The sequence below is a fragment of the Nicotiana tabacum genome, chromosome 13, assembly GCF_000715075.1.
Source record: "Nicotiana tabacum cultivar K326 chromosome 13, ASM71507v2, whole genome shotgun sequence".
Taxonomy (NCBI): domain Eukaryota; kingdom Viridiplantae; phylum Streptophyta; class Magnoliopsida; order Solanales; family Solanaceae; genus Nicotiana; species Nicotiana tabacum.
The window spans coordinates 48,979,354-48,993,563 of NC_134092.1; the positions used below are offsets into that span (position 1 = coordinate 48,979,354).

At 38.7% G+C, this 14,210-nt stretch overlaps 1 protein-coding gene across 7 annotated transcripts; it reads right to left on the bottom strand.

Annotated features, from left to right (window-relative positions):
* Positions 1-7,216: 7,216 nt before the first annotated feature.
* On the bottom strand, positions 7,217-13,764 carry LOC107804406 (uncharacterized). 7 transcript variants are annotated; one of them, XM_016628307.2, is made up of 10 exons: positions 13,558-13,764; positions 13,050-13,134; positions 11,771-11,907; positions 11,377-11,641; positions 11,059-11,163; positions 10,813-10,941; positions 9,519-9,568; positions 9,318-9,415; positions 8,897-9,181; positions 7,217-7,838 (listed from the first exon to the last, which is right to left on the bottom strand). In XM_016628307.2, exons 3-10 carry the CDS (start codon positions 11,838-11,840, stop codon positions 7,338-7,340), a joined length of 1,503 nt encoding a protein of 500 aa, XP_016483793.2. In that variant the 5' UTR covers positions 11,841-11,907; positions 13,050-13,134; positions 13,558-13,764; the 3' UTR covers positions 7,217-7,337. The 7 variants fall into 7 exon arrangements, with proteins under 7 accessions (XP_016483793.2, XP_075084071.1, XP_016483785.2 ...); XM_075227970.1 differs by having other exon boundaries at positions 13,582-13,761; XM_016628299.2 differs by having other exon boundaries at positions 13,281-13,761.
* Between the last annotated feature and the right edge of the window lie 446 nt (positions 13,765-14,210).

The following is a 14,210-nucleotide window of genomic DNA, read 5'->3' on the forward strand; positions in this document are numbered from 1 at the left end:
CAAGGATCTTCAGCAATAATACCTTTTTAGGTGAGTCACGTTCCAATTGCTCGGCATGAGGATTTCTAATTCGCATGAGGATTTACCGATTATAGCTGAAAATCGGTAAGGTCCTTCCTATGTTGGTCCCAGCTTCCCAGCATTGACTTTTCGAGTACTTTGAGTAACTTTCCTTAAAACAGATCTCTAACTTTGAAATATTGGAGGTTTGCCGTGCGATTGTAATACCTTTCCATTCTTTGATTCTGTGCTAACATCCTCACGTATGCCATTTCTCAGTGTTCTTCGAGCAGATCTAGCTTTACCAGCAACGCTTCATTGTTTGCTGCTTCACTCGCTTGGGAAAACCTCAAAGTCGGCTCCCCCACTTCCACCGGTATCAGAGCCTCCGAGCCGTATACGAGCAAAAAGGGTATTTCACCCGTGCTCGACTTCGTCGTGGTCCGATATGCCCATAAAACACCTAGTAGCTCATCTGGCCACTTGACCTTAGCATCTTATAACTTCTTTTTATGGTTTTGAATAATTACCTTGTTGGTTGATTCCGCATGCCCGTTAGCGCTCAGGGTACGGCGAAGAAGTAATCTGTTTGATCTTTAACCCTTCCAAGAACTTTGTAACCTTTGAACCTATGAACTGCAGCCCGTTGTCACAAGCAATCTCCTTTGGTATTCCAAACCTGTAGATTATGTGGTCCCATGTGAAGTCAACCACTTTGTGTTATCTGATCTTTTGGTAAGGGCCTGCTTCAACCCATTTAGTGAAATAATCAGTAAAAACTAAAAGGAACCTTACCTTCCCAGGGCCCGATGGTAAAGGACCAACTATGTACATCCCCTATTTCATGAATGGCCATGGGGACACCACCGAATGCAAAGGTTCTATTAGTTGATGCACTAACTATGCATGACGTTGACATTTGTCGCACTTTTGTACGAATGTTTTTGCATCTTGTTCCATCCAGGGACAATAATAGCTAGCCCTGACCAACTTGAGAACTAATGAGTGTGCACCGAAATGGATTCCGCAGACTCCTTCATGGTTCTCTCATCACGTAGTCCGCCTCCAAGGCCCTTAGAAACTGGGAAAGTGGTCCTTGGAATGATCTTCAATATAACTGTCCATCAACGAGGAAGTAGTGAGTTGTTTTGGTCCGTAGTGCCTGGGACGCCTTTGGGTCTTCGGGTAATTTACCATGTATGAGATATTCAATGAACTCGTTCATCCAGTCCCAAATTAAGTTGGTTGAATTTACTTTGCAGTAGCTATCCACATCCAACACCGAATGCAACAATTGGAAGGCCGTATCGGAATCAGATCCTTTCATCTCCGTGGACGACCCCAAATTAGCCAATGCATCAGCTTCCACTTTTTCTTCCCTCGGAATGTGGACGATTGACCATTCTCTGAATCGTGTAGGTAATGCTTGAACGTTGTTCAAGTACTGTTGCATACGCTCTTCCTTTGTGTCAAAAATCCCATACACTTGGTTGACCACCAGCTAGGAATCACACTTTATCTTGATGACATCGAAACCTAGTCCCCGAGCCAGTTCAAGTCCTGCAACCAAAGCCTCATACTCGTCTTCATTGTTAATTACTAGTCCAGTTCTAATTGCCTATCTTAGGGTCTCCACCGAGGGCTTAATTAAAACTACCTCGAGATCGGACCCTTTTACACTGGAGGCTCCATTCGTAAACAAGGTCCAAACTCCCAATGTCATCCCCGACACCAACACTGCTTTCTTCACAGCCAAAAGTATTAATCCCGGGCTGAAATCGACCGCAAAATCGGCCAAACCTTGTGACTTAATTGCACTCCTCGGCTTATATTCAATGTCAAATTCGCTAACTTCGACTGCCCACTTAGCCAAATGGCCTGACAACTCAGGCTTGTGAAGGACATTCCTTAAGGGAAAGGTTGTCACAACGGCTATTGGGTGACACTAAAAATAAGACCTAAGCTTTAGAGAGGCAACTACGAGAGCTAAGTCCAGCTTTTAGTGGTGCGGATAACGAGCCTCCGCTCCTCACAAAATTTTACTAACGTAATAAACAGCAAATTGCGTACCTTCTTCTTCTCGGACCAAAATGGCACGTGCTACTACTTTCGAGACCGCTAGATGAATTAGCAGCTTCTCGACTTCCCCCCAAGTTTTGACAATAATGGAGGGTTGGACAGATACCTTTTTTAGGTCCTTTGGTTCCTGTTGGTATTCCGGAGTCCATACGAAGTCGTTCTTCTTCTGCAGAATTGAAAAACAATGGTGGCATTTTTCTAAGGACCTTGAGATGAATCTGCTGAGAGCTGCCAACCTGCCGTTCAGCCTCTGCACTTCCTTCACACTCATCAACTGATCTGGGATGTCCTTGATGGCTTTGATTATCAGTATTTACCTCGATTCCTCTCTGCGAGACCAGAAACCCCGAGAATTTTCCAGAGCCAACCCCGAAGGCACACTGCTACCAGGAGTTTCTTTTGCCTTACTATTGGAAAGTCTGGATCAAAACTTAGTTTGTGGACCGCTACTCCAATGGGATACCTGTCATATCCGAGTGCGATCAGGCAAAGAAATCAACGTTAGATTTAATAAAATTTATTAACTCTATCCTGAGCTCGGGATTTAACCCTGTTCCCAAATGAAACTTTCTTTCCAAAAACTCCTCGAACAAAGCCACTTGCTCGAGCTCTTTTGTTGTCCATTTGGTCGCATCTGTCTCCTTCGGTACCTGAAAATACCTCAGGACTTGGTAGGATCCCGATGAGAAGGCATCGATTTCTGTAATTGCTATTTGTTTGATTCTTTGTCCTTGCTGCTGGTTGCTCTTCTCTTATCTGTTTGATCCCCTCAGGTGTCGTAAACTTCAATAATTGATGATACGTCGAGGGCATAACCTTTATCTCGTGTATCCACGGCCTTACGAGGATTACATTGTAACCCATATCACCATCTACTACTTCCAACATGGTGGTCTTTGTTACACTTTAAGCGTGAGTGAGTTGTAGAATCTCTCCTCGGGTTGTCACACTTGTTAGATTGAAGCCAGCTATGAGCTTTGTCGCCGGAATTATGTTCCTAGTTAATTTCTCTTTCTCCAGAACTCTCCATTGTATGATATTGGCTGAACTTCCTTGATCAACCAAAACACGCTTAATTTTAAAATCTAAAACATTGAGAGTGATTACCAAAGCATAATTGTGCGACAGAAGAAGTCCGTCAGCATCCTCCTCCGTGAAGGTGATGTCATCTTCTGAGACTTTCCAGACCCTCGTGCAATGAGTAACTAATATCTTCGTTTTCTTTGCAGTTGAAAATGTTACCCCATTGATTTCATTCCCACCGAAGATCATGTTGATCGTCATCTAGGGTAATCCTGCTGCTGGTTTTGATGGCTCTGCTTCGTCCCGACTCCAACCATAGTTGTTTTTGGCGCGGCCACTTAAAAACTCTCTAAGATGGCCATTCGTTAACAACGTCGCCACCTCCTCACGAAATTGTCAGCAGTCCCCAGTTCTATTGTCGTGAGTCCCATGGAATTCACACCACAAATTAGGATCTCTCTGGTTAGGATCCGATCAGATTGGTTTCGAAAACTGTGCTTCATTGATATTCCTCATTGCCGACACCAATTCTACGAGGCTGATGTTAAAGTTGTAATCTGATAACCTGGGATATGCAGGATCTCAGGCCCCTGGCATCTCTTTTTCTTGCGACGACCTGTTGTTTCGGCAATGATCCGTCCTTCTGTCAGGAGCAAACCTATACGATGACTGAAATCCTTTACTGCTATGCCCATCGGTCCTCTCGTACGGTAGAAAACGACCCATAGAGGACCTATGATCTTCACCAAAGTCATTTTTAAACTTGTCCTAATTTTATCGCGACCCCGTACCTTGGTGGGTACCGATGAGCCAAGTTGATCATCTTTTATCCTTATCTTTGACTCATAGCGGTTGTGGACATCTGCCTATGTGGTTGCCTGAAACTAGAGCAAGCTCTGCTTCAATTTTCGGGAGGCATCAGAACTCAGTGGATTTAGACCCTTCGTAAATTCCTCCACTGCTCATTCATTCGGAACCACTGGTAATATCATCCTTTATTTTTGGAACCGAATCACGAATTCTCGTAGCAGCTCGGACTCGCCCTGCGAAATTCTAAATATAGCTGCCTTTCTGGCCTGGACCTTTCTCGCTACGGCATGAGCTTTTATGAATGAATTTTCAAGCATTTCAAAATAATCGATTGAATGCTCATGTAAGAAGGAATACCATGTCAGGGCACCCTTCGTGAAGGTTTCGCCGAACTTTTTCAACAAAATCGACTCGATCTCATGTTGAGCCAAGTCATTTCCTTTTACTGCTGTGGTGTAGGTAGCGATGTGCTCCTGCGGATCCGAAATCCTATCATACTTCGGTATGTCTGGCATTTTGAACCTTTTTGGGATCAACTCCAGTGCCACACTTGGTTTAAACGGTGTTTGCGTGTACTTTTTCGAATCTGGACCCTTTAACACCAGCGGCGTGCCCGGAATCTGATCCATCTGAGCATGAAACTCCTTCGCGTTCTGATTCATTCATTCATCTCTCATGAATTTCATGAGCTCGATTTTGAAAGGATCATTCAAGTTATTGTTCCTGATCCACTACCGGTACCCCCTGGCTCCTTCGAAATCGACCCCATCCCTTGGAGTATTATTATCAGTCCTTTGTGCCGTCTGATTTGCGGGAATGTTGGGATGAACCGGGGCCCTTACATTAGCATTGTTGGAAGCACGCCTGCTTCAATTCCATCATCGCACGATCTTTCCTTGAGAGGTGGTCCATGTTTGCTCTTTGCTGCTCCCTCAAGAGTTTAACCGTTTCCACAACGTGTTCGTCCTACGCATCATCAGGAGTTGGGCCCCGCACATGTCGAGGATATTGTCCTTCGCGAACTGGGGTTGTCTCATCTCCTTCATTGCGGGTTTCGCTGATAGAATCAACACGCTGAAACACCTCTTCCCGTTAATCGTGTGCTCCAATGTTGTGAGCGTTGTTGACATTATTGGTTGCCATATCTAACTTTGACTTAAGAAAAAACTTAAATTCATTGGTAACAAACGAACGGATCAAAGCAATTATGCAGCTTTCTATGCCCCACGGTGGGCTCCAAATTATTTACCCGTAAAATAGTACAGTTGAATTTATAGCTTGATTTATAGACAAGAAAATTGATTTGATCAAAAATGATAAAGAAATGAGAACAAAAATAAGATTAACGATTGAAATGAAAGGAGATAGCAAGCCTGATTCTGGGCTCGGTCTTTCCGGGGATCAAAAGTAAAAGCAGTGATAAAGCAATGATAGAACTATTTTGATTTGAGCGTAAAATATAAGTTAAAGCTTTTGTATGCAGAATGTTTCATGTCCTACAAGGGTTGTCAATCTTGCTATTTATAGCTATTCTTAGGGAGACAAGATCCTAAAATCAAGCTCCTCTTAAATGAGAATAAAAACGTCATTGATGGGTGCATAACGGCTGCCTTTGAATGCAGATATTCTCTGTAACAACTTCTCATTAAATATTATCTGATGTCAAGCCTTCGAATCTTTACCATCGGTTGTGCTTCCTTCGAGATCCATCATGTACTCGTTACGCACTTCGTACCCGGTGCCGATTATTTGCCGACTCTACTTTTGCCTTTCCTCGGTTCCACATGTCATCTCGCTATTTAGCCACTTGTTATCAACCAATCTCACCCTATACACTGGGTTGTCTGAAAATTTATAACATAACTCATCTAGAGGTCTAATATTGAAATTTAGATGACTCCAAAAGAAGAAAAATTAAAGGGAAAAGGTCCAAATTTACCCTTTTACTTTTGAATATTATCTACATCTAACATTCGTTATACTATTTGGTCAAATTTACCCTTACCGTTATACTATCCAGCTAAATTTACTCCTACCATCAACAAACTTTTAAAAACTACCCCTCAGTCTGTCAGGTGACCCAGAATTTCCCAAATCATTTTATCTAAGTAACTTATTCTTTTTCTTGATCCACTATTTTCAAAAGAGTTGGTATTTACCTGTTTTCTTAATTGGAAAATAAAAATAAGCGAAAGAAATATTAATATAATGCAGCGGTTAGTAAACAAAGTATAGTAAATTGAAGAATCCAAATTAGGTAGCTTGTCCAAATTCTAAAAGTATTTACAACACCCCAACTTTAATGAATTCGTTCATCAAATGTATGGAGACTTTGCAAGTATTAATGATAGAAGTTGAAATTCCTGGGAGACTTTGCATTGTCGAATTCAACTTTGCTTTAATCAAATGCCTACGCATTGTGTACTCTTAAGTTAGTCAATCTATACTAATTAGACAATTATAAAATATATTCGAATATACATGTACATACATGATGAGCAGCCGCATATAATACATAACTAATAGAGCTACTGAATTATGCGGTGTGTATATGGTTGAAAAATTATAAAAAATTTAAACTAATTCCAAACCCATTATCACAATAAGAGAAGTGGGTGCAATGGTAATTAAAAATATTCATGATTAATTGTATAGTTTATTACCTTTAGCATTCACATTAATAGTAATTTCTAAAAATAGTGGATCAAGAAGAAGAAGTGATTTGGGAGATTTTGAGTTACCTAATGGATTAAGCGGTAATTTTTAAGATTTTGCTAATTGTAGGGGTAAGTTTGGCCGAATAGTATAACGGAGATTACATTGTAGACAATATTCAAAAATAGGGGTAAATTTGGACCATTTCCCAAAATTAAATAACCACATTCATAAAGGTGATCTCAACACTTTGTCCTAACTCCTAATCAACTGATCTTCTAACTTGGGAAATTCGAGAAATTTTCTGTAGAAGTTATTAAACTCAATAAGGTACGCAATTTTCACATTAGTTCATGATTTCAAAACAAACTGAATTAAGCAAACCTAGCACTCTATTTTCTTCTTATTATTGTTATCCCGTAACGTAACACACTCGAATCAAGATATTGACATGTTTAGTGAAGGCATTAATTAAATCAAATAAATAAATAAATTACCAGCTACTTGCAATTTGAACCCCTCATTTTGTTTCATATCAAATTTCAAGTCTCTTTTTCTTTTAGATACTTTTCTCCTGAGGTGCAACCCAAAATAGAAAAATAAAAGTGAAAAAGGAACCAACCAATACTTTTCGGGGACTACTAGCTTAAAACAAAACCATATCCTGGCATATTAATCAGAAAATGTTGGAACAAACATATGATATTTCATTTCCATCTAGTATTTGGAACTTGATTGTTCAAAGGATTGATCTGACATGATATGCAAAGTTAACAAAGCTTCTTTCTGTTCTTACCGAGTTCCACAAGCATAGTTAACAAAGCTTCACACATTTCACTAGCATCCGGTTCATTTGGGTCCTTTTTCCATGATGAATATACCATCCAAGCATGATCAAGCTTCATGTCTGGTTTTACCACCACTGAACCGGGTACTTCAGCATCACGACAGGTCACTAGACCGTCACTCTTCTCTCCATACCTTAATTGCAGGTGGAGTGCACAAAAAGCGAGTCCAGCAGAAACAGGAACCATAACAGGCACCTTGCAGCCTGCTTGGATGACATCTGCTGAGTCATTGTCACCAAACCCAGGCAAAGGTAGCCAAGGAAGTTCAGCATGTGCAATATGGGACATTGTTGCTATTACGTTCAGTGCTATACTGGCTTCAGAATGGAAGGAGATGAGAGGAATATCGTCAGGAAGCTTGTGGTTTTTTATGAACTCCTGTCGCTTCTCATACGTGAGATCCTCTAATGCCCGTATGTCACCCTAATAAAGAATGAACAAACTATCAAGAATATTTGTGGAGCTACATACCCAGGCATGTTAAAAATTATTGAGTATACACTTATTATGCCACATAAACTTCCATGTATAGAACAAACAAAACAACACTTGTGAAAGAGAAACGTGAAACAGGTATGCAATGGTTAAATGCAGAATAGTCATTAGACTGTTGACATCACGAAAAGAGAATACTGAAATTCATTTAAAAGCACGACAATTTGTTTAATCGTGGCACTATTGAAAAGCCATCCCACAAATGCTTTTTAAAATGTGTAACGCATCCGCCGGCATTGATAGAATATTTGGGATTGGGGATGAAGAATTTAAATGTCACCAGAGGTACATATTAAGTTTCTTAATAACCAAGTATTTTTGAATTATCACTTCCATTTCCTTATATTCTAGTCGTTTACTGTACAAACCAGCATAACCTTGGGAAGTAATGAACTTGAATAGTAGTTATAGGTTGTATATAATAGAAATCTAGCATCCAGCATGAAAAAAGGCAGCCCGGTGCACTAAACTCCCGCTATGCGTGGGGTCCGTGGAAGGGCCGGACCACAAGGGTCTATTGTACTTAGCTTTACCCTGCATTTCTGCAAGAGGCTGTTTCCACGGCTCAACCCGTGACCTCATGGTCACATGGAAACAACTTTACCAGTTACGCCAAGGCTCCCGTTCAAATCTAGCATCCAGCATGATCAATTAATTTGTGAATAAAGCATGTATAGGTATCATTAAATTATCTAAACAGGATGCTCCCAGATGCTTATTTTTCAGCTTTTGATGTTATCAAGAATTAAGACAAAACTGTTGGTTTTGAAAAACTTTATAAGTATGCATTATAAGACAATATCACGCAATTACTCCAAAAATGTTAAGCTATAGACTAAGAGGATCAATGTTTGGGAAATTGAAAGCGATCATACTGCTACAGGAAGCCCTTTAACTCGCTCTGGATTCCAACATGCAAAAGAGTTGGCCATTTCAATAACGAAATATTTTAACGAAACCAAAATAGTCGTGAAACAAGGCATTACCTTAATTAGCTTGCATATTAAAAACTCCATGATCCTTCGCGTTTCCTTGTCAGCAATCTGGCCTTCACGAAGAATATCTGATGCAACAGGCGTCCCACCATAAGGGCTCTGCACAAATGCCAGCCCTGCAACTTTATCCTTTAATTCATGCCAATATTTTGACAAAGCAGCGGAGGCGTCGACCCCACCCTTACTGTGACCAAGCAGCATCACACGTTTGCCAGACCCCCAGTGTAACTCCTCAATGTATTGCTTCAATTCCCATGCATTTTGTTCCACGGATGCCTTCATTTAGTGATAAATGATCCAACAGTAACAGAGAATCATAGTTTGAAGAAGATTAAAAGAACTTCCTGAGAGCAAATTCACTATACTAACAGATGAGATTTCTTTTATCTTATGAGTTATGACTAGTAGATACCTCACTATGAATCTTAGCAATATGGCAAATTAGTCCCATCTTTGAAAAGAACTTCTTAGTGCTCACAAAATATAAGGGACCGTGATTGCTGAAAAACCCTGTACAATGATGTTACGGATCAAAAACAAATCTTAAGAGAATGAAATCCGAGACACGTTTAGAATCTGATTATGGTAGTACTAAGCGGGAGATTTATCAAACCTGGAATTAGTAGATAAACAAAAGAATCCGGTAGTGTGTGCTGTCCATTCCTACAGAAAAGGAAAACAAAAGGAAAAATAAGAGTGTTGTTAATTGGCAGGTAGTCATTTGCAATGAAAGATTCGAATTGATTTAAAGACTGAACCAGGCTGTCATCTGAACAACACTCACAAAATCATATGAATTTTATTCATAGCTAGAGAAGATCCAGCTAACACAGTTGTATGATGCCTATAGGACTCCAAATTACGCGGACTAAAGACACTCAAAAGAAGTGAAGATAATCTCTTTATGTTTTCACGTGTCTTTCTGCAATAACAAAATCCACTTGCTGAAGAAGCAAACAGTTAGATGATATCTCCAACTGCAATGGCTTTGATCCCTCCGCTATATTAATCAAAATATGAATCTTTCAGTTTAATTATGAAGGGAAATATCAGAGAGAGAAAAATGGCTCTCAAGTCTCAATCTTAGCAACTCGTATGTATACAAAACGAATGTAATACCCACAAGTACTGACAGACCAAATAGAAAATGCAAAATAAAATGTCTATGCTGGTCCCTCCTTTATTTGTAATTACCAAAGAGAATCCTTCAGGAAAGGCAACAGCTAAAAGCTATAAGATAATACGACTCAGTGTTAAGACTTGAAACAAGATGATCTTTCATTACTTGTCATATTTGCACGAAGAAGTCATAATCAAACAAGCTGTCAACAACATTAAATAAAAGAGCAATAATTTGTATTGCTGAATTTTAGCCTTTTAAATTAATGATGTGCTATATCCAATCTACTAAATTGAAAAATAGTAAAATGACAAACATACAATGTTGTTTGGTAGATTTCATTCAAGTTGGTAGGACTATCACTTTGAGGAAGTTATGATCATGACTATCACCTAAAGGAAGCTACAGATCATTTCTTTCATCATTACACAGAGTAGCAAAAATTTTAGAGGAATCTACACATTTAGAGCAATAGCACCAGTCGCGGGGTTCTAAGTTGGGCCAATGAAACAACAAGCAGCTCAGTGCAATGAAACATGGCAACGGTTTACGGAAAAATCTCATCAGCTGAACATAGAACCATTTCGTGATGATTTAATTGCGTCCAGTTGGCTTAGTATCATATTCAAGTTATTCAGCACCTATCCCAATCGATAAAAGAGAAACATGACCAAGAACTCACCACTATATGTTCTCTTTATTCTGAAAAACTACAATTTTCAAAGATAAAAACATCTGGCTTTTTTTTCCTATATTCCAAAGTGACTAGGAAGATCCAACATTTTACCTAATATCTTGTAGTAGTTCTCTAAATCTAGCTGAGCCATCAACTACAGGAGCCATTTCAGGAGCTCGTTGCATCCACCCAATGTCATCAGAAGATCCATGCAAGGTTTTAAGGACACGAGATATAACACTGAAGAGATTAATGAAGAATAAGTAAAAGAAACAAAACAGTATGCTGCTAAGATTGAATGTCAAGCGGAAGAAATGATCTAAAATACTTATCAACAGTGAGAGAGTGATTACTAACCTCTGAACTTGAACTAGAGCACATCGGATATGAGATATAAAACATCTCCAAGAGGCCACCATAAGTTTCCAAGCATATCTTAGACCATATACTGGAAGCATCAACCTACAACCAGATCAACCAACTGCAGAATAAATTAGGACAGTCATGGTTATGTAATGGTGGAAAGAGATATGTGCTAATAAATAAATAAAACCACGATAAGATGATTTCTTAAGTTGGAGTTCTAATTCTGGTTCTGAAAATCAAGGAATCCATAGAGATCCTGCATAATGACCTTGAAGAGGACGAGAAAAGGCATACATATGAAAAGATTACCCTTCAAAAATGAGGCTGAAACCTCCATAACTTTGATTACTTCTCACAATCTCTAATCTTGAATGTACAGGTAAGCTATCATTGGGATTGGAGGTGCTTCTTTCACGAATTATAAGGCTTGATCCTTGGTTGGACACTCTTGAAGAAAATGAGGACGCTTCATGAACAGATCTGTAACCCCTGTTACTGGTGAAGGTTACATGCTGACCACCAAAGCCAACTAAATTTTCCGACCACCCAAAGATATCTATGCAGATAAGATCTTCTGCAATAGAATCACATGAACAGAAACCTTTATCACATCGGAAGCCGTAAACATAGAAAATAAAACAATAGATGTTCAGGGGTTGTATAATTTTGTGCATGCATAAGATAAATTCTTTAGAGAACTTACCAATAAATTGAGCAAATTGCTGGGCTATATAAGAGCTCAAGCTTGCAAGATGTAAAAATGGGTCCTCCATGTTTCATCACAAGAAAAATTTATCAAGATCTTTTCATTCGAGATATCAAGATCAACCCAGAAGAAACCTGCAATGGACCAACAAATGGATTCATAAAGGCAATTCAAGCACCATAAAAATATATATGGAGCTTACAAAACATGTTGTCGCACTAAACAGCATAAAGCCCCAATTCTGATAAAACGATAAGAACACTGATGTAAGTCAAAGATTAAATTTAGTAATGAGTAAAATGCACTTCACACTTACTAGTAAGGGAACACCAAGGAATTCTCCATAGAAATACTAATCTCCCATATTACATTCAACCCAAAGAGAACAAACTATGTCAACTTCATTTAAAAATAACAACAGAAACAAATTCAACGTATCTGAGGGAAGATAGGTTCATTTCAATGCAAGAGTGGTCGTGAATACAACAAGAGGTTTCCTAAATACTGGATGAAAACTGAGAGAAGGAAAGGTCTCAATAAAACTCAACATTCAATCAGTGCAAAGCACTAAAATTTATCATCAAAAATAAGAAAGGAAAGGCCTCAGTAGTGTTTTAACTTCTACAAGGCAACCAGACCTCCTAAGCTCCTACTGGAAAGCATATTAACTGCTAAAATCAAGATTTTTCCCTAGCTTTTAAGAGAACCATAGCACCCAATCTTGCAAATTGTCAATCCCTTCGAACAGAATAGTCCTTTGAAACCAAACACACACACACACACACACACACACACACACACATGACATCTTCCAGCAGCAAAATAATCTGATAGAGATACTCAAATCACTTGAAATGTTAACCATATCCAGTTGGATTTTCAGTAATTACAAGAATGGTACTAACAGAGAGATCTTCCTAGAGCAACAAAAGCAAATGCTTCCTAAATCCCCCAACAAAACAAAGTGAAAACAGGACAGGATCAGTAGAATTGAAATGCATGCAATTAAATTTCAATGTAAGCTGTTAAAGAGACCAAGACCCACAAATAAGAGACCAACTTACAGTGGGATGTGAGAATTAAGCGTCACATTCAAAGAGAAACTTGCAGTCCACAAAACCCAAGAGCAGCCAATTCTTTAGGAGCATGACAACCCCATAAATATAGCCAAAGCAAAATGGCAAAATCTACATCTATCCCAATTACCAATAAAGCACAAATTTACCAAAAACTATAAAATAATACTCACGATCTGCTTGAGGAAAAAAAAACTAACCGAATAAAATAGGAGGCCATTGATTGGAAGTGGAATGGAGCTATTAATACTGATGTGGACGAACAAAGCTATCTTTATCCACAAGCTGCAAAATAATGGGCCACTTGGTGTCACTTTCAGACCAAGAATCTTAACTTAAACAAATGGTTTTCTACAAAGTTGAAAAAAGCCATCCAATTGAGGGGGTCCAATTTTTGAAAAAAGCAAATGGAGTTTTAAGTTTTAACCGACCTTGTTAACTGTAAAAAACTGAAAATGGTGAAAAAAGAAAATCTGTAACTGAAAAGCAGTGATAGTGTTTGGTTAATTCGGGACAGCGTGAGGATCTAAAAGCACACGTGTTGATAAGTGGATTGAGTGTTGAGACAGTCAACAGGGAGGCAAATGGGACCCATTTAAATCTGTCAGCTTTGATTGCTTTGCGAGAGGGGAAAGTACACATGGATTCTTGATTTCATTGGTCTCTTGCTGACAAATCTCCGAATTTAGAGCGGTTCTACCTACTTACTTTCGTGAGAGGGCTTTAATTGACCTTGAGGGTTTGACATCAGATTGGGAAAGAGTGAACGGATCGTGGAGGAAAATGCTAATTGAAAATTTTATAAAATTTTCCTTGCAAGTTGCATCAACGAAGGAGAAGGGAAAATGATAAAAGTAAGAGAAAGATGTATTTTGTTATGAATAGTTTATAGAAATGGATGCCATGTGTGTGAATAGCTTATGGATGGACTCTCATGCTCTATATCCATCCCCTCCATTATTTTATAATAGTAAATCTTAAAATGTTATGCCTATAAAAGGCTGTGTAAATAGCAATGAAAAATACTAAAAGAAGTGAAATACTCCTTCTTTCTATATTTGTTTTTTATTTATATTTTATTAAATTATTGTTATTTTATAATATGTTATCAGCACGAGTCTCTAACTATCTAACTATCCTTATATCGAGTTTGATTTTCTCCTTCAGGTACGTTATAGATCTAATTCTTGTATAATAAATAATAATAATAATAATATATATTACACAAGCATCAGCACCTGCAGATTCATAGCATATGATGTTAAGTGACACATTGGAAAATTTTCATAAGTTTCCTTATGTTTATACGGGAGAAAACAGAAAGTTAAAGGAAGTTTGGTTATTTTCTTTGTGTGAGAATT